Source organism: Lutra lutra, chromosome 16 (assembly GCF_902655055.1).
Source record: "Lutra lutra chromosome 16, mLutLut1.2, whole genome shotgun sequence".
In the NCBI taxonomy this organism is placed as follows: domain Eukaryota; kingdom Metazoa; phylum Chordata; class Mammalia; order Carnivora; family Mustelidae; genus Lutra; species Lutra lutra.
In genome coordinates this window covers 37,828,138-37,850,643 of record NC_062293.1, presented here as the reverse complement: position 1 = coordinate 37,850,643, position 22,506 = coordinate 37,828,138, and the positions used below count along the sequence as shown (strand labels likewise).

Sequence of the window (22,506 nt, the reverse complement as noted above, 5' to 3'; positions counted from 1 at the left end):
GGGAGAACAGCAGGCCCCTGTGGCTGACATGGAGCTAGCAGGGAGACAGTCACAGCACATAACATCAGAGAGGTAATAGGCATCAGATTATAGGCAATTGTAACTTTGGTTTTTATTCTGAGTGAGACGGAAAGTCATTGGAGGTTTGCGCAGAGAGGTATTTGTGAGCTGACCCACATTTTAGGATCCCTCTGGCTGCTGTGTTGAGAATAGACTGGGGAAGCTAAGTGTTACTGAGAGTGGAGGAGGCAGGTGCAGAAGCAGGGGCACTATTAGAAGGCTCTGTGGTATTCTGTTTACTGTGTTTGGAAAGACAGCAGGAGGTTCTCTTTAGGGATGGGAGGGGAGATCAAGAAATTGGTTTGGGACATGTTCATTTTGAGATACTAGCTATCCAGGTGAAGATACTAAGGCAGTTGGTATATATATGTCTTCATTGATTTCCCATAGGCAAGTTAGGCATTGATTTTAAAGCTCTCGGGAAATAGTTCTCCAGCTTGTCTGGATTATGTCTTTCTATTTTGTACCTATTGGGATGGCGAATTTCAAAATAAGAAAACTCTGGAGCAATCAGTATTATACTCTTTAAGGTTCTTTTTGAGAGGAGCTGCCGTCCAGATTGGAATCGAACTGGCTTCATAACTGTGTTTTTCCCATGATTCTTTTTGGCCTAAACTCCTAAGGAGTGATTGGCACATCCTTGGAGAGTCAAGTATTTGAGTTGTGATTTACTACCTATGTTATTCTTAGCATATAGATCTTATATTAGCTCAGCGATTTGAAATAAAAATAGCATTTATCTATCATCCCAGCCTTGTTGAATACAGTTTGCTGATAAGAGATGTTAATGGGATTATGTTATGCATACAGATGATAATAGAGGTAGAAAAGGGGTTGGGAAACCAGTGTTTCGTTCCATTTGCTCAACATCTTCCCCTTAATTTCATGCAACAAATATTTCTTAAGCTATTAGGATGCCAGTGAAAGTGAGAGCCCCTGCAACTCAGAGTTCATTATATTGTGAGTGAGGCAGATGGAAACAAACAGTGATTTTATCTTGTGCTAGAGGTGTATGCACGGGGTGCTATGGGGGAGGGATTAGAGTTTTCCTGAGAAATCTTAAGCTTGAACTGAATCTTAACATTAAATAGGTGTTTTTCAGACAGCTGAAGCTTCAGGAGAATATATTAAACAGAAAGAACAACTGAGGAGGCACAGAGCTGTGAGTTTCAGTGTCTGCGGGAACAAGCAGTAATTTTGATATGGTTGACATTAAAGAACTAGGCTGGAGAGGTGGATCCAAGAGAACCATATATTCTTGAGTGAATGGAGTTCTAGCCAAGAGTAAAACTTTGAGAGCTGCAAAATGCAGAGGTTGAAAAGCTATTGTAAAAGAAGGGAACTGCCTCCCCCAGAGTGACCTGTGCTATTGACCCTGTAAAGAGATATTTTATGAAGGACACAGTAGCAAGAAGAATCATTAGGCCAAGAGCTTGCTAATAAGCCTATTTTTTTCCCCTCTCGTCTGGTCCCTTTTTAGCATAGCAGTAGTACTGTGTTTGAGCACATGGAAGATTTCACTTATGCCTACTATGGTTATCTTCTATTATGAAAAATTCTGAATAAATAGGTAAAAGAGATAAAAGAGGGAATTTTTTTTCACAGACACTTGTTCTATTACTTACTGTAAGCCAGGCACCATTCTTGGTGCTTCGTTGCAGATATTAACCCACTCTTTTCCTAGCAGCCCATGTGTTCCGTGCCATTGTCTCCATGTGCAGACAGGACCCTGAGCTGGGTACTGCTTGCCCAAAGTCACACAGCTAGTAAGCATGCCAGGGTCAGAATTTGAAATCAGGTGGTCTGGTCTGGTTCCCAGGCCACAAACCCACGAGTCTGCTGCCTCTGATTTGGGTGTCCCAGCTTCTCACAATTATTCTAGAGCAGAAGTCCAGGGATAGTCTTCAGGATGTCCTGAAACCCCCGATTGTGTGTCAAACGTTGTCTGAAACGTTTTTCAGGAAGAGGGTCCATGACTTCTATTTGTCAAAAGGGTCGCGAGACAGAATGATTTAGTACTACTGACCTAGAAAAGCTTTCCATGTCATTTCTGTTGTTAAAGACCTCCATTTAGAAGAAGGATTCCCTCAGAAGAACAAGATATTTACAAGCCTATCCTGACTTCTTAGCTCACATTGTTCTAAATTAATTGCTTATCTGGTTGATCTTCCTAGGGACTTTTTCCAAAATGCACACACCAGGTCCCAGATTTAGATCGTTATTTATGTGGGATGAAGCCCTGGCATCAGTTTTGAAAAATCTCTCCAGGTGATTCTAATATGTCTTTGATTAAGAACCACTAATATGGGGGGCGCCTGGGTGGCTCATTCGGTTAAGAGTTAGCTTTTGGCATCATGATCCCAGGGTCCTGGGATTGAGCCTCATGGCAGGCTCCCTGCTCCGTGGGGAGTCTGTTTTTCCTTCTCTTGCTCACTCTCTCAAATAAAATCTTAAAAAAAAAAAAAAATCGGTAATATAATCCCCCGGAGGACAAAGATTATATTTTCTGTATTCTTCATTGTATCTCAAATGCTTGGGACATAGTAAACCTTAATGAACGTTTGAATGACTGGCACATTATGAAATAGGACTGCTTTTTATTCAAAGATAATAGTAACAATAATCACTTGCATTTCACATAAGACCTTTCTATAACCCAGACAGGGTCACCTATACCATCCAGTTTTCTCTTCTGAATAACCTTTGCAGAGCCTGGCACTACCTCAAGATCTTCTTGGTGCCCGTATCTGAAGTAACAGTTCTCTCATTGCTGAGTACCAGATGAATTAGAAAATACCTCTTTCCCAGCAGCCCACAACTGATATAAATCTTTCTGAGTTGTGCTCTAGTACATCTAAAAGGGTGTTTGAGGACCTCTTTCCTGCGGTTAGTTACTCTGCTTATATTTACCAGACTGAAGCTTTTTGAGAATCCTGCCGTCTGGGCATCAGATTATGGAACATAGGTCAGAAACTCCTAGTGGACCGGTAATTGAAAAGCATAAGTTACAAAGAAAGTAATTTGATGGGTTCTTGTGGGAGAGAAAAGAGAAAGATGGTGTCAAGTAGACATAAGCACATTATGAAGAGGAAATAAAGGTACTATTGAAGCTGGGGGAGATGAGTTGATAATAAACACAAAAGAACTGGAAGGACTTTAAAAAAGGATATTTGGATCCGATAGCCAAAGTTTTGGTAAAAAGCTAGATATGCTGTTGAAGTGTAGCCATTGGCCCTGAAGGGGCAGTGGGATAGCAGTTTTTTACTTTATTTGCTTAGAACAAAATAAAAGAGAAATAGACAGTTACTGATTATAGAACTTGCCCAGAGAAATGTTTTCCAGTGGTGCCAAGACCATAGATGGGAGAGTCATTAGTGACAGAAACCAGTGGGAAGTGGTGGTTTAGAGCAGTTCGCCTCCTCCTCCTCCTCTCCCTTCGTACAGTCTGTGGTTTTTGTAATCTGTTGCAGTGAACCTGCCTGTCTCTGGGTATATTCACCACTCAGTGTCACCCCTAAATAAAAGTACTTAGTGTAGCTTTTTAGAACTGCAAACAGCATGTTCTGAGCTGAAAGGGCTGGCGTAGAATCACAGCCTACCTAAGTCAGAACTGCATCTTGTGAGGAGAGGTTGCATTTCTTCGCTTGCACCTTTCCTTCTTCTAGTCATCAGATTTAACAGTGGTTGACCCAGCAAGCTTTTTCCAACTGTAGGACTTGAAAAATAAGATCTTATAAAAGAGGGCACCAGGGTGGCTCAGTGGGTTAAAGCCTCTGCCTTCAGCTCAGGTCATGATCTCAGGGTCCTGGGATCGAGCCCTGCATCCGGCTCTCTGCTCCAGCAAGGAGCCTGCTTCCCCCTCTCTCTCTGCCTACTTGCTACCTCTCTCTGTCTGTCAAATAAATAAATAAAATCTTTAAAAAAATAAAAAAGTAATATCATTAATAGTAAGTGGTAACAGGAGCTTCTATTAATAACTGTAGAAACAAACAATAACTCAGTGGGTTATTCTTTTTTTTTTTTTTAAGATTTTGTTTGTTTGTTTGACAGAGATCACAAGTAGGCAGAGAGGCAGGCAGAGAGAGAGAGGGGGGACCAAGCTCCCCGCCAAGCAGAGAGCCCGATGTGGCTGGGATCATGACCTGAGCCGAAGGCAGAGGCTTTAACCCACTGAGCCACCCAGGCGCCCCTCAGGGGGTTATTCTTGATGCAGAACTTGTGTCTTCAGTTTCTCCCTCTGGGGGCTCCTCCTAGAAAGAGGTGGAGTTGCAGGTTCTCACAGTGCTCCAACAGTAGAATGAGTAAGGATGTGCTTTGCAGCGTATGGGCTGGTAGGTCTTGGTCTGGGGAGTCCTGAACTGTCTGAGAGAGGAAAGAAATAGAGTGATATATTTCCAGACACATACTGCCCTTTCCCTCCTACCTGGCTTCCTGTGATGTCCTAATTTTCCCTCATTACTTTCCTGGCAGGTGGCTGTGAAAAACAATATTGATGTCTTTTACTTCAGCTGCCTCATCCCACTCAATGTGCTTTTTGTAGAAGATGGCAAAATGGGTAAGCACGTTCTCCTGTCCTTCTGCCAAATATACCATTGCCCTTCCTCTGAATGTCAGGCAGAGCATAACCCAGAAGTACAAGTTCTTTTGAGATTTTTAAAAAGGCGGGGGTGGGGAGGAGTGGGGTTAAGGCTAAAGGTCTAATACTTGCTGATCATATGGATTCTCATGAGTCACAGTTGATCTTGCCTTGCTGTTGGTCTCTGTATCACACTGCTAGTTACCTGAATAATCCAGTCACACCAGCACGGAGTCAGTGGTTTGGTGACAAGGAGATATGGATTTAAATCTCACCTTGGCTGTGTATTCGCTGTGTGATTGTGACAAGGTGCTTAGCTTTTCTGAGTCTCCGTTTCCAAGTTTGCAAAGCAGAAATTGTTATTGTAAAAGCTGGATGAGATAATACATGCAAATTGAGCACTTAGCCAGCCCTGTACTAAGTTCTTACTGTCTCAAAATAAGAATTCAGTAATCTGTAATAAACATCAGTACACCCCATGTGGTTATTGATGTTTCTCTCTTCTCTTACTTATGAAACTGCCAGCTAATAAAACTGCTTATACTGGTACATATGAATTGTATTGGTACTGAATTGATCTGACTCTTACAGTGGCTCTTTGGGTAGGCAGGACAGATGTAATTACATATGATGAAATTAAGGATCAGAAAGATCAGAAGACTTACCCAAAGGCATGACATAGGAAAACAGTAGAGCCAAGACTAAACCCTAGATGTGAGCTTCTTTTGGTGTATCTTACTGCTGCCTATACGAGAATACTTGATGTGGAATGTAGCACCTCTGCATGGCTGAGAATTGGCTCCAGTTCCAGGCCGCTCCTGGATGTATTGTAAGAGCCAGCACTCCAAAAGAGAAATGGTGTAAGGTGCCAGAAATCAGAATATCGACAGACTGTGCACACCCTTCCTTTCCCTCTGTTTCCCCATACAGAGCGCCAGGTCTTCCTTGCCACATGGAAGGATATTCCTAATGAAAATGAACTTCAGTTTCAGATTAAGGAATGTCATTTAAATGCTGGTGAGTAATGACTGAATTTCATGTGCATCTTACTAGATATTTGAAAATTTTGTCTTTACTTACCTCTTTTTCCACATCTGCCTATTTCTGGTGGGTGTATGGTAGATATTTGACCTGTAAACTTCTCTTTAAAAGCTTGAGGTGTTTTGATGTAGGTGCTAGATTACTTCCAAGCTGACAGATTCAGAAACAAACTAGGATGGGTCCATCCACCGAGTTCTTCAGTAGTCAGACCGGTGTTAGTCGTGTACGTGTGCGCTGTGCCCTCTGGGGAGCCTCCGGTGGCTGAAGCGCCAGTTGAGGGTGTAAACCCTCCCAGGAATTAAAAGGACTCTCTCCTCTATCAGCCTGTGGTATTGGAAGAAAGGGAACTCTCTAAGATCCTTAGGTAGAATCTTGTGTTTGTGACTAAACAAAAAATACATCATAGTTGATTAAATTAGCTTTTTTTTTCTTTAACTTGCCTTGATCAACTTTCATAGGATAATACTAACCTCTTTAGTCATCATTAAAAAGCCCCAGACCCTTCTGTAGTTCATTTTATTACTGTAATAGAACATCAAAGCTGTAACCCAAGAGGAGAAATAGTAGCTATCAGTCCCTAGAGCTTGATAGTGATAGGGCTTGTTTCACGAAGTTTCCTCAGGAATCCAAGGGCCCTGAGCTCCACATTGTCCTGCCTTGGTCCCAGTCACTCTTTTTTGAGACTAGTGTACAACCTTCTGAGTTTGAATGAAAATGAGCCTTGGTGCTTAGTCAGTACCTTCTCTTTTATTGATTTCCTCCTTGTGTGTTGGTGTTTCTCGTGTGGGGTTTTTGGCGTGCTGCCGTCCCAGTGTCTTTAGAGCATAACACTGGGAGGAAGAGGCAATATGGGACTACAGAGAAGGGGGAGAAACTCACGGTCCTCTCATTCCAAACTTTTCTTTTTAACTGTCATCGTTTGGGGCTCTGCAATGTATTCATCCTCTGTGTTCAGACAAATCTTCTCTTATGGGGCTTCTCCTGAGCCCTTGGCTAGGTGTCTGAGGAGACAGTCTTCTATAATTTCCATTGGAATAACTACTAAGTTGATTCTCTTCAGGAACACCACACATCTGCCTTCTTCCTAACATTTCTTGGTCTAGGTTTCTCACCCCGACGGTTGTATATGTATGTTTATTAAACAAAACCTACATTTTTGCTGCATTTTCACTAAAAAATCATACTCAAACTGAGCTGCTTTTGTTGCCATATTCTAGGTAGGTGACAGTGTTATCTGCCCTCTCTGAGGCTCATGGTCAGTTACCACAAACCTCATGTCATGAGTGGAGGAGCTTGGGTAGCCTTCCGAGGTCAAAAGCTGTGCTGCAGGAAGCTGTCAGATGCAGATCCAAAGTGGCTCCCGGTGAGAACCAGAGGGGATCCTGTTAGAAAGGCAGCTGCCGTACCCGGTTTGGAAGAGACCCTTCATTATAGTCACTCCTGTGGTAGCTGGTCCTATGGCAGTGTTTCATGTATTGCTCTCCTGGGAACACTTCTCTCCCAAAGAATAGAAGGGGGTTTGTGTCAGTGGCAGCTGAGAAATGCAGCGTGTGACGGCTTCTGCTGGAAGTTGCCTTTGCAGGTGAGCACACACGAAAGCTGAGGAGTCCGCCCTTGAGGAAATCTGTTTAACTCATTGTGAACTAAGTTTATGGACCGTGGAATTTAAAACCACAAAATGCTTATTTTTAATATCTTGTAGAACACCAGTGTTCCTTTTTTTTTTTTTTTAAGGTTTTCTTTTTAAGTAATCTGCACCCAATGTGGGGCTCAGACTCACAACCCCGAGATCAAAAGTCACACACTTCACTGACTGAGCCAGCCAGCCGCCCCAACACCAATGTTCCCTTGAGCATGATCTGGAAAACACTGGCCTACAAAGAACAAAAAAAAAGGCACAGGACAATTGGAAAGAAGATTTGAAAGGGAAATGCTTTTTCAAAAAGAAAAAAAAAAAAAAAAGCTTGGATGACAGGTTTGACGGTTTTAGTCTGGCCTGCCAAAATAATAGAAAAGATCCCCCTCCTTCCAGATTGGAGTTCTGAACCCTTGTGGCACCTCGGTGTACATTTATGATCCTGCCAAAGAGGAGGTGTCTGGCCTTTCTCCCAGTGGGGCTGTGTCCTCTGCTGTAGCCTGGCACAGTTTCTTAGAGCAAACTCAGTTTTGATCAGCTCTGCCTTGGCTTCCTGCCAGTGCCTCACTGCCTTGGGTGCTCCAAATACCAGCAAATCGGTTTCTCAGTGACACACCACTTTATGGCCACACCACACATGGAGTAGAAGGGCCATTTTTGTTTTCTCTGGGAGCCCAAAGCCATCATTTTCCCACACAAAGTCACGGCTAATCTTGCAGGACCACTTCCTACAACTGATCTTTCTAGCTTTTCCTCTGCATCCATCCCAAGGTCTGGAGTGGCCTGGCCTTTATATTTCCTTCCAGTCCTGAGGGCTCTATTAACAGTACGTTTCCAGGTTTAGTGCCTTCTGATTCAACACCCTGGGTCTAGCTGGGAGCTAAAAATACCATTCTTTCCAGCTGATCTGCCCTAATCACAGTAGCACCAACACTTTAAATAGCTTTTCTGTGCCAGAGTAGACATTTGACAGATGGAACTAACACTTTGGGGGCTGTACGAAGTCACAGGCTTTAAGGACTTTACCAACCTAGCCTTCTGCCTTTACTTTTGCTCTTCGATTTCTTTCTAGAGAAGAAATAAGAAACCCTCTTTCCAAGCCTTAATAATTAATCAGATCTGAATAGAAAGGTATGTATGATATGGGGTACTTGTGGGACCACTAGTTGTGTAAATACTAGAAAATTTTAAATCTTGAAGGCACTAACGAATGGGCCGCCCTGCTTCCTAGCCTTGTCATCTCTATTGGTGTTGAGTTCTGCATGAATCTGTTTTGCAGCCTACCATGATAGCTACATTTGGGGTTAGCATATGTCTGGGACCACTATCTTAACTGCACAAGAACTAGTTGCAGCTCTAGAAAGGAATCTTTCTGGCAAGCAGTCTACAAACCTGTTCTTTTTTTTTTTTTTTTTAATTGTTTATTCTAAAAAACTCCGGGGCATATTGTGTCTATAAGCACTAGTTAGGCACTATGGTAAGGGACACATCTTTCTTCTAGTGTGGGGACTTAGGTAGGGGTGAGTTCTGTTTCTCTGTTTTGCTTTAATCCTATCCTGTGGAAGATTTCATAAATGAAATGCTTCGCTGGCCAGAATAGATAGTTTGGTTGCTCAAGCAGTAAATAGTGTTGTTTTTAACAGTCATGGTAGTTTTGGACTTGGTTGGCCCCGAGTGCAAATATCCCCTTTCCATTCTCTAATACGAGTACCATCCTCCCTCCTGTTGCTTCTGGAAGAAGTGTGACCTTAGCTAAAGTAGGAAGATGAAGATCACATCCACACCTCCTCAGAGTTTAGGCACCAAACTCAAAGATCCAGCTTTGGGAAAGAAGACAAATGAACCGGAAGAAATCACATCTGGAAGCAAATATAAACCTATTTGACATCTTTTCTTACTCTCTCCTTTGGGGCACATCTCCATGTCTTTACATTTCCTCCTCATTCTCAGATTCTCACAACAGTGGTGAGATTACATATGATTTCCCTGAACTCCTGGGAAAAACTATATCTTGTCAAGAAGTGTATCCCAGTCAAGAGGCCCTTGGCTATCTCAGTCAGAAGGGCATATGATTCTTCATCTCAGGGTCGAGAGTTCAGTCCCCACATTGGATGCAGAGATTACTAAAAATAAGTAAATAAACTTAAAAAAAAAGTGTATCCAGCATGGCTAGGAAGCCTCCTTACATCTGGTTCCCATCATTATTCTTAACAAGAACATTTAGCATAGTCTGACTACTCTTTCATTTCTACATCCTCAAGCTCAAACCTGATGTCTAAGATTTATAAAGTTGACTCACACCTAGAGCCCTTCCTTCATTTAGTCTTCTGGTAGAAATCGTATATAGCCATTCAGTAGGAGCAGAGCCAGGTCTCTGGCCAGAATATTTCCTAAATGTATTAAAGTTTATCTTCATTCAACTTGTTTATTCTCCCTGACTATTTAACCTGTTTTCTAATTTTGGAAGGCTGAATGTGTTTGTGTGCTTCCATTTCTTCGCCTATCCTCTCTTCCATAACTGGTGAAATGATGAGAAGTCTGTAGGAACCTGGGCTTTACTATGTACACGGTCTAGAATGTGTCTACGCCTGTGCAACAAGGCAGCTCTTCGGTAAAGAAAGGCTCCTTTGTGTGTCCTGCTTCTTCGGAAATGGGCAGGAGCCTTGAAATTTAGGAGTGGCTTTTACAACTTAAAACAAGCCCCCATGGCTTAAAACAAGACAGTCCTATCAGAACGCATTCACAAACTCCAGCTGGTGGCATTGCCTAGCAACTCAGTCTAAGCGGCAAGAGCCCTTCATTATGGGAACCAAGGTGGCAGAACTACCTGACCCCTGAGAAGGTGATTAAAAAGCACATGGAGGCCCCCTCCTCCAACAGTATTGCATATAACGACCCTGAGGTGGACTTTTTAGCTCCTCAAAGATAGCTGGTTCTTAAGCTATAGCTGTTCTGCTTGGTGTTGGTGAAAACCTTGGAGGAAAAAGGCCAAGAGTCAAGTGACAAGTAAATGTGGTACAGGTGTTTAGTGACTGGGCCCTCGTGCCTCCTCCCTGAGCTGTCGTTGGTTTGAATGTGGGAAAAAGACAGGAGAGCAAGAACTGCAGGTGGCTTCCGGTGCCTGTGGCAGTACATCGATCTTGGCATCTCCAGCCCTGGAATCGGAGGCTTCTTCACAGGTATCAGTGGCAAGTGCCCACTGTGTCCCTGGTACCCGGGGGAAGCACAGTGATGAGAAACTCCAGGATCCCTGTGCTCAGAGAGCTGCTGCTCTTGGAGAGCATTGAGGCCATCACTGCATCCTTTTCCCGGAGAGCGCACCAGAATAGGACGGATTTTTATGCGGAGAATTACTGAAGTCAGCATGAGAAATTTAGAATTCTCATCAGAAATGAACATTCTAAGCTATCAAAAAAGAAGCAGTGTTTGCCATCTCTATTCTCTACGTTTCTTTCTCTGATGCTTTGGCATCTCTCCTCTTAGCAGTGAGAGAACAAGGAGAGTGAAATGACCTTTCATTCCAGACTTTCATGTCTCTTTGATGTGGTAGTCACAAGGAGGAGCCCAAACACCAACCTGTTGTCACCCTGGGTTGGTGACTCCAAAGGCTTCTGCTGTGACTAGCAGCCCCAGCTTAGGGTATATAGAGCTTGGTGGCAGTCATCTTTGGTTGAGACTTTTTCTTTATTCATTTGGAGGCATGATATTCCCTACAGGCTTAAAAAATGATTTACCTGCTTAAAAAAAAAAATTCTTAAGCATTCAGGTTAATAAATTTGACTTGCAGGATTTCTGCCACTCTGTGCCCTTTTCTGATCCTGGCAGTTGAGGCCAGAGTGGCTCACGGTGAAGTACCAGCGACTTGGGGAGTGAGTGTGGATTTGAGCACCAGTCTGTGTATCCCTGTAGCTCTGGGATCGGGGTTCTGGAAACGAACACCTACACACTAGTCCCTGTGGCACCACACATACACCCATTGCTCTCTTTGTCCCCTTCGGAGCATTTTTATCTGTCTAGTGCCTAGTTTAAAATTACCCACTCTGCTGACCCACCATAATCTCCACAGGTAACGTTTATACTTGTGTCTAGTTGCACCTTCCTCTGTTTTCTGTCCTGGAATCTGTTAGGCGCCTCAAGAGCCTCTTCCTCACCCTGTGCTGTTGTGGGAGCAGGGCTGTCTGAAATGTGCGCGTGCGCCTACACGTCGGCACGTCTCGGGAGACTGTGTGCACGTGGCTCATATGGATGTCAGGAAACCACATTTGTTTGATATTTTAACTGAAGGTGTGGAATTTTTAATCTCTGTTTCTAGACACTGTTTCCAGCAAATTGCAAAACAACAATGTTTATACTATTGCCAAGAGGAATGTGGAAGGGCAGGACATGCTGTACCAATCCCTGAAGCTCACTAATGGTATTTGGATTTTGGCTGAGCTACGTATCCAGCCAGGAAACCCAAATTATACGGTAAGTCCTTTCTCGAGGTAGATGGGTTCGAGGAGGGAGGTCAGACCCCTTTCATTTTTTCTAGCCTGGTGGAAAGACCTGGAAGAGGTGCTTCAGACCCCAGATAGCCAAAACAAGCAGTTAATAAAGAAGTCCCCGGTGACCTTCTCTAAGGAGTGCTGCGAACTTCCCCTGGTGTTCGCTGAGTGACTCGCAGTACTCACCTAGCATTTCTGTGCATATGGTGCTCTAACAAGCTGCTCAGAGGGCTGTCTCCATAGCTCATTTCCAAAAGGCCTTCTTTCCTGCTTTAGAGTTCATGATCTAAGGCTGTCAGAGCCCTAGACACATGAACCTTTTTTTTAGCCGCATTGTATGCCCCAAAGGCCCTGCTGAGAAAGGTGAGGCAAAACTGGGGCACACCTTTGGAAGACGACAAGGGGACTGTAGTTGGGAAAACTCCTTTAGGACCATACTGGACCAAAATTTAAATCTGGCAATATTTTTAGAGCAGGAACGATTGCCTTGAACAACAAAGACTACACTGCAGGCATCGGACATGTGTTTGCTGTTGTGAAGTGTGATATCCCAGTAGGATGCTGCCTGTCATTGCCTGTTGTAAAACAAAAGCCCTTGAGACGGGACAATATCTTCTTCTTTGGTTATCTTTGAAGCTTCTGTAGGCTGTTTTGAAGGAAGGGACAGAAGAGAATACCGTTCAGTATTGAATGGCTGAACAGGAGACTAAGGGGGCATGTTAGCCATTTAGCTAAGAAAAGCCTGTGACCGCATTCCTTAATTTTAACACCCAAGTCTGTTTTCATTAGCATTCATCAAGGGAATAGTACCACCCAGAACTGAGAATTCTTGGTGTTTTCCCCACTAGTTCCCTCCCTTGAAGTAGCTGGGAAAGTGTGTGTGTGTGTGTGCGCGTGTGCGCACACGTGCTTGGTCCTGTCAGGCTAGATTTTTGTGAGTGGGGAACTTCAGGCTTCCTCCATGAAGTAGACACTCCTCCCACCCACCTTGTCCTCCAGCAATCTTGTCTTTTTTGGAAAGAAAATCCCCATCATTTACTTTGAGTTCCCTAAGAAAGGAAAAAGCCCTTCTGTGCTGTTCTTGGAAGGGCAGGTCTTTACTATAAAATCAAGGTTTTGTAAAATAACTCCCATTTTCTTCCTTAGAAATGTGCTCAGAGAGAGAGAGAGAGAGAGAGAGAGAGAGAGAGTGTGTGTGTGTGTGTGTGTGTGTGTGTGTGTTTTGTTTTATCATCCATTTTATTGTATACAGTCTTTCATCTCAGCTAAGTTAAAGAAGCATGATTACTCCTAGTTTGCAGATGAGGAAACCAAAGTTGAGAATGATTAACGACTTGGAGCACCCGGGTGGCTCAGTTAGTTCAGGCATCTGACTCTTACTTTCAGCTCATGTTATGATCTCAGGCTTTTGAGATCAAGCTCCATGTTTGGCTCCATGCTGCTGGGCTTGGAGTCTACTTAAGATTCTCTCCCTCTCCCTCTAACCACCCTCTCTCCTGCTCTCTTTAAAAAAGCGGGGGGGCACCTGGGTGGCTCAGTGGGTTAAGCTTCTGCCTTCGGCTCCAGTCATAATTTCAGGGTCGTGGGATCGAGCCCCGCCTCCGGCTCTCTGCTCAGCAAGGAGCCTGCTTTTCCCTCTCTCTCTCTGCCTGCCTCTCTGTCTACCTGTGATCTCTCTCTGTCAAATAAATACAATCTTTTAAAAATAAATAAATAATTTTAAAAATTAAAATTAAAAAAAGGAACGATTAGCAACTTGTTCAAGATCATGTAGTTTGTTGGTAGGTGTGTTGTGCTTAGAATTCAGGCTATCTCTTGACCTTTCCTATGGTATTCATTGTAAGGATAATGAGAATTTTGAGAAGGACCTCTTAATGTCACTGTCTTAAATATAATTTGGTTAAATTTTTTTTTTCTTTTAAAGATTTTATTTATCTATTTGACAGAGGAGAGACACGGTGAGAGAGGGAACACTAGCAGGGGCAGTGGGAGAGGGAGAAGCAGGCTTCCTGCCGAGCAGGGAGCCCGATGTGGGACTTCATCCCAGAACCCGGGGTCATAACCTGACCCGAAGCCAGATGCTTAACAAGCTGTGCCTGTTTAAAATTTTTAACTTTTTATTTTGAAATAATAGGAGACCCGCAAAAAAAATTTTTAAATGGTTCCAAGTTCCCATGTATCTTTCACTCAGTTTTCCCCATTGATAACATCTTACACACCCGTAGTACATTTTCTTTTTTCTTCTATTTTTTAAGCAGGCTCCATGCCCAACATGGGGCTCTAACTCACGACCTGGAGATCGAGCGCTGCATGCTGTACCAGCTGAGCCAGCCAAGCACCCCCATAGTACATTTTCAAACAGGGGATTGATGTTGGTACAACAGTATTAGCTAAACTATAGACCCTACTCAGATATTTCCAAGTCCTACATTACTATTTGTTGTTGCTGATGGTGGCAGTCGGGGAGCGTACAGCCCTGTGCAGTCTTATCATATGTGTGTAGACTTAGATAACCACCACCACTGGCAGGACATAGAGCCGTTCCAGCACCACGGACATTCCTTCTTCCCCCTCTCTCCATTTATAGGCTCTCACCCAGCCCTAAGCCCTGGCAACCACTGATGTTTTCTCCATTACTATACTTTTGTCATTTTACGAATGCTATATAAAGTTAAATTCTTATAGTATGGAATCTTTTTTGAGATTTTTTTCTTCCCCATTTAGCACCATACTCTTTTTTTTTGTTTTTCTTAAAGATTTTATTTATTTATTTGTCAGAGAGAGAGTGAGCAAGCACAGGCAGACAAAGTGGCAGGCAGAGGCAGAGGGAGAAGCAGGCTCCCTGCTGAGCAAGGAGCCTGATGTGGGACTCAATCCCAGGACACTGGGATCATGACCTGAGCCGAAGGCAGCTGCTTAACCAAATGAGCCACCCAGGCATCCCTAGCACCATACTCTTGACATTTACCCAGGTCATTAATAAGTATCTAAAGTTCTTTTTTATGACCAAGTAGTAGTCCCCCATATCGGTGTACAACAGCTTATCCATTCACCTGTTGAAAGACATTTCTTCCCTATATATATATATTTTTTTTTTCCATTTTAACAGTTTTTAATTACAGTCATACATAAGATTACTCTATTCCTGTTTCTTCTCAATTGTTTCATCTTTATATTTGCCCTTTTCCTTTCCTGCTTCGTGAGATTTGGCTTTCTGCTCAAGGATCTTTTTGCAGTCTTTGTACAGTTAGAGTCTAGTGCTAACCCCCTTGCCAGGGTGAGTGCCCCCGTGGACGGTGTGCTGTCCGCCGTCTCCTGCTCTGCTCGTTCAGTGTGGATGACGTATTTCTTCCTGTAAACCTGGACGACTTTGCCAATTTGCTGACCTCTGTACAGTGTCCTCACACAGCCTGTACTTCATCATGCTTTCGGATGGCCGTGGATCGCACAGTGTACTTCTGTCTCAGCTCTTTGGAAAGTGGGGAATACATCATCTTCCTGCAAATATGGGAGGGTGCACTGGAATGCCGTTTACAGTTCCTGCCCTGGTCAGAAGTCACAAAGGGATTGAACTTCATGTTGGCCGCTGGTGCTTCTGTGATGGCTGCAAAAGGAAAGGGCTGCCTATGTATTTTTTAATTTTTATTTTGAGATAATTACAGATTTATGTGCAGTTGTAAGAAATAATCCAGTGGGATTTTGTCCTTATGATGCCTTTTTTTTTTTTTTTAAGATTATTTATTTGAGTGGGCGCCTGGGTGGCTCAGTGGGTTAGGCCGCTGCCTTCGGCTCAGGTCATGATCTCAGGGTCCTGGGATCGAGTCCCACATCGGGCTCTCTGCTCAGCAGGAAGCCTGCTTCCCTCTCTCTCTCTGCCTGCCTCTCCGTCTACTTGTGATCTCTCTCCATCAAATGAATAAATAAAATCTTAATAAAAAAAAAAGATTATTTATTTGAGAGAGAGTAGGGGGAGAGGGAGAGGGAGATGGAGAATCTTAAGCAGACTGCCCACTGAGCACAGAGCCGCATGTGGGGCTTGATCTCATGACCCTGAGGTCATGACCTGAGCCAAAATCAGGAGTTGGATGCTTAACCCACTGAGCCACCCAGGTGTCCTGACTCCTGGTGCCTTTTTATAGCCACACCAACCTCCCCTCTTTCCTTATATTTATAAATGGTAAATTTGTTTATTTACCTTGCCCTCTCTCCTGTTTCCATCCATCTGGTGACTAGGATCCTTCTGCACACAGAACAATCCAAATTTTCCATCACAACATCTGATGCAGACCTAATCCATTCCCTAAATGGTGCTGCAGACTTCAGAATCCTTTGGGTCCACTCCCTTCCCTCTATCACCCTAAACACCCATTACAGTATTGCTCTATCTCCACTAGGTGTTAAGGAGGAAAGCAATCTGGTTGAACCAGTACTAATCCAGGGGGACCAGTGGTCCCTTAGCCTCCTAAGAGGTTGATAAATCGCTCCCCCCACCCTTCACCCAGTCCTTACTGTATTGAAATGTTTATCCTATAAGGATGAGGCCACATCACTCCGAAGTAACTACATCTTATTTGGAAAGATAACTTGTCTCTGGTGGGAAAGTGTGTTCCAGACTATAAACCAGAAGCAGATATGTTAAGTCCTTGGCTTACTTAGCCGTGAAAGGTGACTTTTTTTTTCCTTGATGGGCCTAAAGGAGTGATCATTCCTGAGTGGTTGATATTAAAGCTATCTCACATAAGTAGACCAGCAGTTCAAAAGTTAAAACTTTAATAAGGTCTCTTTTCCCTTAGAAGCCATACAAAATGAGTCACAGGGTCCTAGCTTTTTAAGTCAAATTCTGTAGCTGCTTTGTTCTTATAATGTATGTTTCCCTTGTACTTGCTTCAGGATTTAGCAAGATCCTTTTTCTTTTCCTTTCTTTTTTCTTGTCTTGTCTTGTCTTTTTTCTTTTTTTTTGTAATTCATTCTAGCTTGTCTTAGCTGTACTAGTTGGAAGGCAACAGATGAGTTTTAAGTCTAAACCCAACCCTTTGTTAAAGATTGGCATGGCTTGGCGGGTTGGGGGTGGAGGGGAGTGGAGGAGCGTAGTATGATATAGGGGAGAGAGAGGGAGAGACTGATTCTTCCTCATCACCACCACCCCCGCCCCCTTCCAAAGAGCACCAGAAACTCAAAGTCCAGGTCTGATCAGTCCATGACCGCTCCCCTTTCCTCCCATTGTTGGCCTTGGCAGATTGGGCTTTTGTAGAGGGAGGCATTTCCTTATCAGTCATAACCCCCCCCCCAGAAAAAAGTCTATCTCCCAACTGGTAGATCTTCAAGTATTGTTACAAAGATGTGGAAAAAATATTTGGGGGGAGAGGAACCACCCCTCTTTAGTCTAAGAGTTAACTCCTATAGGCTGTTCTTACTCTTTTTAGCTTCCTCTCCTCCTCTTCTTCTGAACCCACTTACTCTCCCACAAGAATTTTCCACAACAGTGACAGCGGAGAGGCTGTGGAGGAGGAGGTACAGAATTGCCTCTATAGGGAGCTTGAAAGTCAGGGACATGCCCATGGCTGCAGCTTTGAACGAAGTAGGGAGCTGTTTTCTATGCATATTTATATTCTTAAGGTAGTTGGGGTTTTTTTGTTTGGGAGTGTGTGTGTGTGTGTGTGTGTGTTTACATTTTTCAGAATTGTCTTCCTGATTAATGTCAAGCAGCAATTTTGGAAGTGCCTTACAGACTGAATATTAAAGCTGTAAATAAATAGAGCCTCTTTTGATGTTCCTTTGGTTGGTTTTGTTTTTTTTTTTTTGCCCCCTCCCCTTTTTTTTAAAGTAATCTCTATGCCCAAGGTGGGGCAGGAACTCACAACTCTGAGATGAATAATCACGTGCTCTACCAGCTGAGCTAGCCAGGCGCCCCTGTCTGCATTTTTAAAATCTGACTTTAAGTTTTGAGGATGTGAGGTTTTTCAAGAAATTCAGGGCTGACTGATATCTTGATATTTTTGCCAAAAACAGTCTCACCTTTTGTGTATTGTATGAGATCATCTGGTATCTGAGAATGAAGAGGTAAAAGAGTCTAAAATCTCATAGTGCTGCATCATGAAGGACAGCTTCTACCTGTCTGCCCTAACAGAGGAGGATGATGGTGTCAGTAATGCAGAAAGCAAACATTAAATTCTCTAGTTCTAAATGCTGTTTGCAGGTTTCTACTATTATGTAGTGTCAATAATATTTTTCCTAATCTGATACAAAGATTTCAAATCTGGGTTTAAGTTTTGTGCTCATTGACCCTCCAAGTGAAAACCTCAGTGTTCAGCAGTGAAATCGTTTTCAGTGTCTTTATGTTGGTTTGGTAACTGTGAGACGGGAGGAAGCGAGGGGGCAGAGGAGCGGCCTCAGGAGCGTCTGATTTGTCTGTTGGAGGAGGCAGCAAGTGTGTGAGGAAGCTGTTGCCATGAATCGCTGTCTGCTTACGCGAAGTCTCTCGTGTTCTTGTTTTCCTTCCCTAACAGCATGTTTGGCGTCTTCGGTGTGAGACAGAAAGGACTAGTACCTTGGACGTACCGCACTTTTATTTCACTTGATCGTACATCCTGTTGAACTGGGCCTGACATAACCATCCTTGTCTGAGTGGGAGACTGGGGCAGGCAGCCGAAGTGACCACCATCGAGTTAGGGTTTAGCCCTTCCCTTCTCATCTGGTAATAACCCCTGTGACTCTTAGCAAAGCCCTGGAGCAGCTCTTCCTCTACAGTCAGGGGTTTTGAGGTGTTTAGTATTAGTATTGGTATTTAGTATTAGTATTCCAAATCTCGTGGACCCACAGAGAATGTAGGTGGAAACACAGCACAACTTGACACTGATTAAATTGAATATTTCAAACCCACAGAACTTCTTAACAGAATCTCCTGGTTTGGCTTCTCAGTGACAGAAGCTCCTCTCTCTTTGAATCAGAAAGAGATTTTCTTGAATTGAGTCTTGGATACCTTTTGAGCTCATGCCAGCCTCCATACTAATCTTCTTCTCCTTTTCCTCCTAACAGCTGTCACTGAAGTGCAGAGCTCCTGAAGTCTCCCAGTACATCTATCAGGTCTACGACAGCATTTTGAAAAACTAATAGACTGGTCCAGGGCCCTCCGGCCACGCTGTGATTGGTGCAAAGCCAAGAACTCTTAACTGGAAGAAGTCGTATTGCCGTGTAGAATCTGAACCCAAACACACTGAGGCCACCCACCAAGGTAGTGACTAGTCTAACCTGTGCTAACATTAGGGCACAACTTGTTGGATAGTTTTAGCTTCCTGTGAACATTTGTAACCACTGCTTCGATCACGTCCCACCTCTTGCCACCTGCCGCTGCGATCTGTCCTTACTTGTGAGCTTCTCCGTAGTGTGCCAGTGGCTGGCATTTTTGAGTGTAGTTTGATATTTTGTAATTGAGAACTCATTTCAAAAGCAGAAAAAGACAAAAAATATTAAAGCAAGGAAAAGTGTCACTGAAACATAAACTGCACTTTATTGTTTTATATTTTTGTACATATGAGAAGGAGAGGGAATAGCGTCCCTGGTAGAACATGTTAAAACAAATGACCGCCAGGAACCGCACAGTCCTGGAGGAAGAGCTGTGGTTCTTTGCCCACCCTGGGAGGGGTTCCTTATCCCTGGTCACCTTGTCCTCGTCATTTGGGTTTTCACTTTTTTTCTCTCTCCAAACTCCCTTTCCTTGTGGTTCCACCTACCCTGTGTTACCTCATTTGATAGCTCTGCAGTTGGGAATGGGGGTCTTCCTTGTCAGGTGCTTCAGGGGTAGGATATAGGGCCTCTCGGTCCTATAGCTTAGAGAGATTAGAACTTACTACATTCCTTTCCCTCGATCTAACACACAGATCATGCTGACCAAGGAGTTTTCATAGAGATGGGGAACAGGAACCAAAATGGGCTTCCCTCACTCCCTTCCCTGGATTTAATTTAATTCTCAGGTCCAATTCAGATCGAAAATCATGGTTTTAGTGTTGAAACAGACTTTAACTAATAACACCAGCCCTGTTTTTCCTAAAATGGAAAAAGACAAAAGGCAAAAGACAAAAAGGTAAACAGATGTTAGCTGCCTGAGGCCTTTAAGCTGTTGCAGGGGTGGGGACTTAGTCTCCTAAATCCCCATCAGTGTTGTTTTCACTACAGGAGTGTCTCACTGATTTTCCTTTCTTCAATGCCTTTCTCTTGCCCTCTCTGTGCCTGCTCCTTTATGGCTCTTTTCCTACTCCACACTGATTTTGGCACTCTATTCCTTGGCATCAGGGTATCTCCGGTATCTCTCTTCACTGGAAGGTACCGCCAGATGCCAGAATGAGAGCGTACACTTTCCCCACATGCTCCTGAGGCCAGCAGGGCGGGTGCAGATGAAGTGAGACGGGGTGCGCTCAGAGAGGCCACAGACTCACTCGATCCCATTAGCTTTCTGATCTGCCCTGTTACTTAGGCTCCACGGCAGTTGGGACCATCTCAGAGTGTCAGGCAGTCTTGTCCTCTCTCAGAAGGTGGGAGGTGTGAAATCCCCTTCCTTAACACTTTGGGTGTGTTTTGCCAAAGGATGCTTTGTGCCCAAAGCACCAACTGTAGCAGTGTCCACACTGTTACATCTCTGGGCACTTGTCACACTGCCTGGTACCCAGTATTCAGGATCCATGAACATGACCGCTCCTCTCAGCTGCCCCACACAAGGTATAGGCACTTTGGGGCCCAAAGGACTCATGTTGAACTCAGACCTCAGAGTGAGTCCAAGAAGAGGAATCCTAGGAAACAAGAGCAGAAGCCACCCCACAGTCCAGTCGTGTCTGAAATGACCCTGATTCATACTAGCTACAGAGCTTGGGGGGAGTGGGTCCCCCAAAGCAGTTTTCTAAACCTTGAGATTCCACGAGAAGAATGACTGGGGCAGGGGTATGGGGAAGAGGGGAGGAACTCGCGTCCTGCACTCTGCACCCCTGAGGCATGTGGAGAATAGGAAGTAGCACAGGGCATATATGTGTTAGGTAGAAAAGCGGGCTCGTAGTTTCCTTGTTGGCAAATCATTCGTGGAGCCGGATGGACACAGGCAATGAAGAAGGTTCACACTACAAATACCGTGTTCTCATCTCAGAGCAAACTGCTGTTCCACAAGGAAGTGTATGTGTCATCTAAGCAGACAGAACAGTTTTATACCAGAGTACGTCCCTCTGCCCCTGACACGAGGCTTCTGCCAACCTCCCCAGCAGCGGTGTGTAACCGCTGCTTCTCAGCTCACCTGCCTGAGCCAGTCCGGGGATTCTTCGCGCCTTGGGGAGGCTGCCCTGAGTGGTTAGGAAGGGATTCTGTTCCGTGGAAGAGGACCTCTCTCCTGAAGAGACAGCACCTATTGCCTCCCCTGCAGCTTCCCTTTTGGCCCATGTTGAGTTCGGCTGAAGTGAGGAGGCGGAGTTGAGCCTGCCCTCCACTCTCTCCTCTGCCTCGGTTGGTCTTTGTAACGTCAGCTGGTGTCCTATGAAGGGCAGGGAAGCACACACACACCCAGAACTCTTGCTGGTCAGAGATTCCCTGAGTGTCTATCCTCGCCCGAGCCTGTTTCGTGTGTCTGTGTTGTGCAGCTTGGGACTCGAGAGAAGTTGGGAGTGGGAGGGGTAAATGGTGCCCCAAGAATGCTTATCATTCTTCGGTTTTGGGATCTGTTCTTGGGGAGGGTGGGGGTTGGGGGGAAGCTTGACCTTGTGTCTTCGTCAATAAACTCATTTACACAAAATGAAGTTTGTGGTGTATACTTTGCTTCCAGAACTGACACTCTGGGACACAACACTGCTGCCCAGGACCGGGGGGGCGGCGGGGGCAGCATTAAGAACCATACTACTACAACTTTTCTTTCGGCTGCCCCAACCTTCCCAGGATTTAGCCAGATGAAATAAGATTGACCTGAGGGGGAATCCTGTACCTTTTGCAGAGGCTCCTGTCCGTACCGCCACCGCTGCCACCACAGGCGGGACCTGCTCGAGGGAGCCAGCTTCGTTCCCTGCCAGGGCCCCTACCAGGGCCCCGGAAGCAGAGGCAGCACAGCAGAACTACTCACCAGTTTCCTGTTACCCAGGATGATTTGTCTCGAAGTGCATAAAAGCTGCTGGGACCTGAACTTGGGCCTCCTGTGTTCCCCAGTGAATAGAATCAATGCTTGAAAGCAGGCTTCCTTAAGAGTTCAAGTCTAGTCACCTGCATCGCAGGAGCCCGGGACCCAGGTGGCATCAAGCTAGAGGCCCCACCCTAGATTCTGATGAGCCACAGCCTCTGAATTCTCACAACCTGGAGCGGGGGAAGGAGGCTGAGGGATCCAACCCCAGATGCCCTCAGACTAGGACCTGAACCTATCACCGCTAGAGTGATTGTGCATTAGCTGCTTTGCACGGTCCTCAGCAGTAGCCGCTTTCATTACTTGGGTGTCCAGACTCCGTGGAAGAATTGTCTTTGGCAACCAGCAACTGTTTGCTTGTCATCATGTTGCTGGGTTGCAGTTCGCTCAAGCTCTGACAGGAATGACACTTGGGAAGTAGCGGGGCCAGGGTTGGTCTTTGTTGAGGTTCAAAGTCAAAGAAATGAAGAGAGATGGGCCTTTCTGAAATCTGTCTGGATTCACCAGCTAAGAATGATACCAGGTCGGGCAGACTCTCAGGGCAGAGGCTTTCAACATTTTTGGTAAG

General features: G+C 44.6%; 1 protein-coding gene and 1 pseudogene across 2 annotated transcripts in view; one reads left to right on the top strand and one right to left on the bottom strand.

The window, feature by feature from the left end:
- Nucleotides 1-19,296, top strand: part of AP2B1 (adaptor related protein complex 2 subunit beta 1) — a 129,351-nt gene extending 110,055 nt beyond the window's left edge. For both annotated transcript variants that reach the window (XM_047705939.1, XM_047705938.1), the window contains 4 exons: nt 4,531-4,615; nt 5,567-5,653; nt 11,626-11,780; nt 18,833-19,296. In XM_047705939.1, the coding sequence (XP_047561895.1) occupies nt 4,531-4,615; nt 5,567-5,653; nt 11,626-11,780; nt 18,833-18,907 (402 nt within the window). In that variant the 3' untranslated portion in view covers nt 18,908-19,296. The remainder of the gene's footprint in view (nt 1-4,530; nt 4,616-5,566; nt 5,654-11,625; nt 11,781-18,832) is intronic.
- LOC125086638 (60S ribosomal protein L26-like) lies at nt 14,937-15,529 on the bottom strand (annotated as a pseudogene).
- Nucleotides 19,297-22,506: the final 3,210 nt, after the last annotated feature.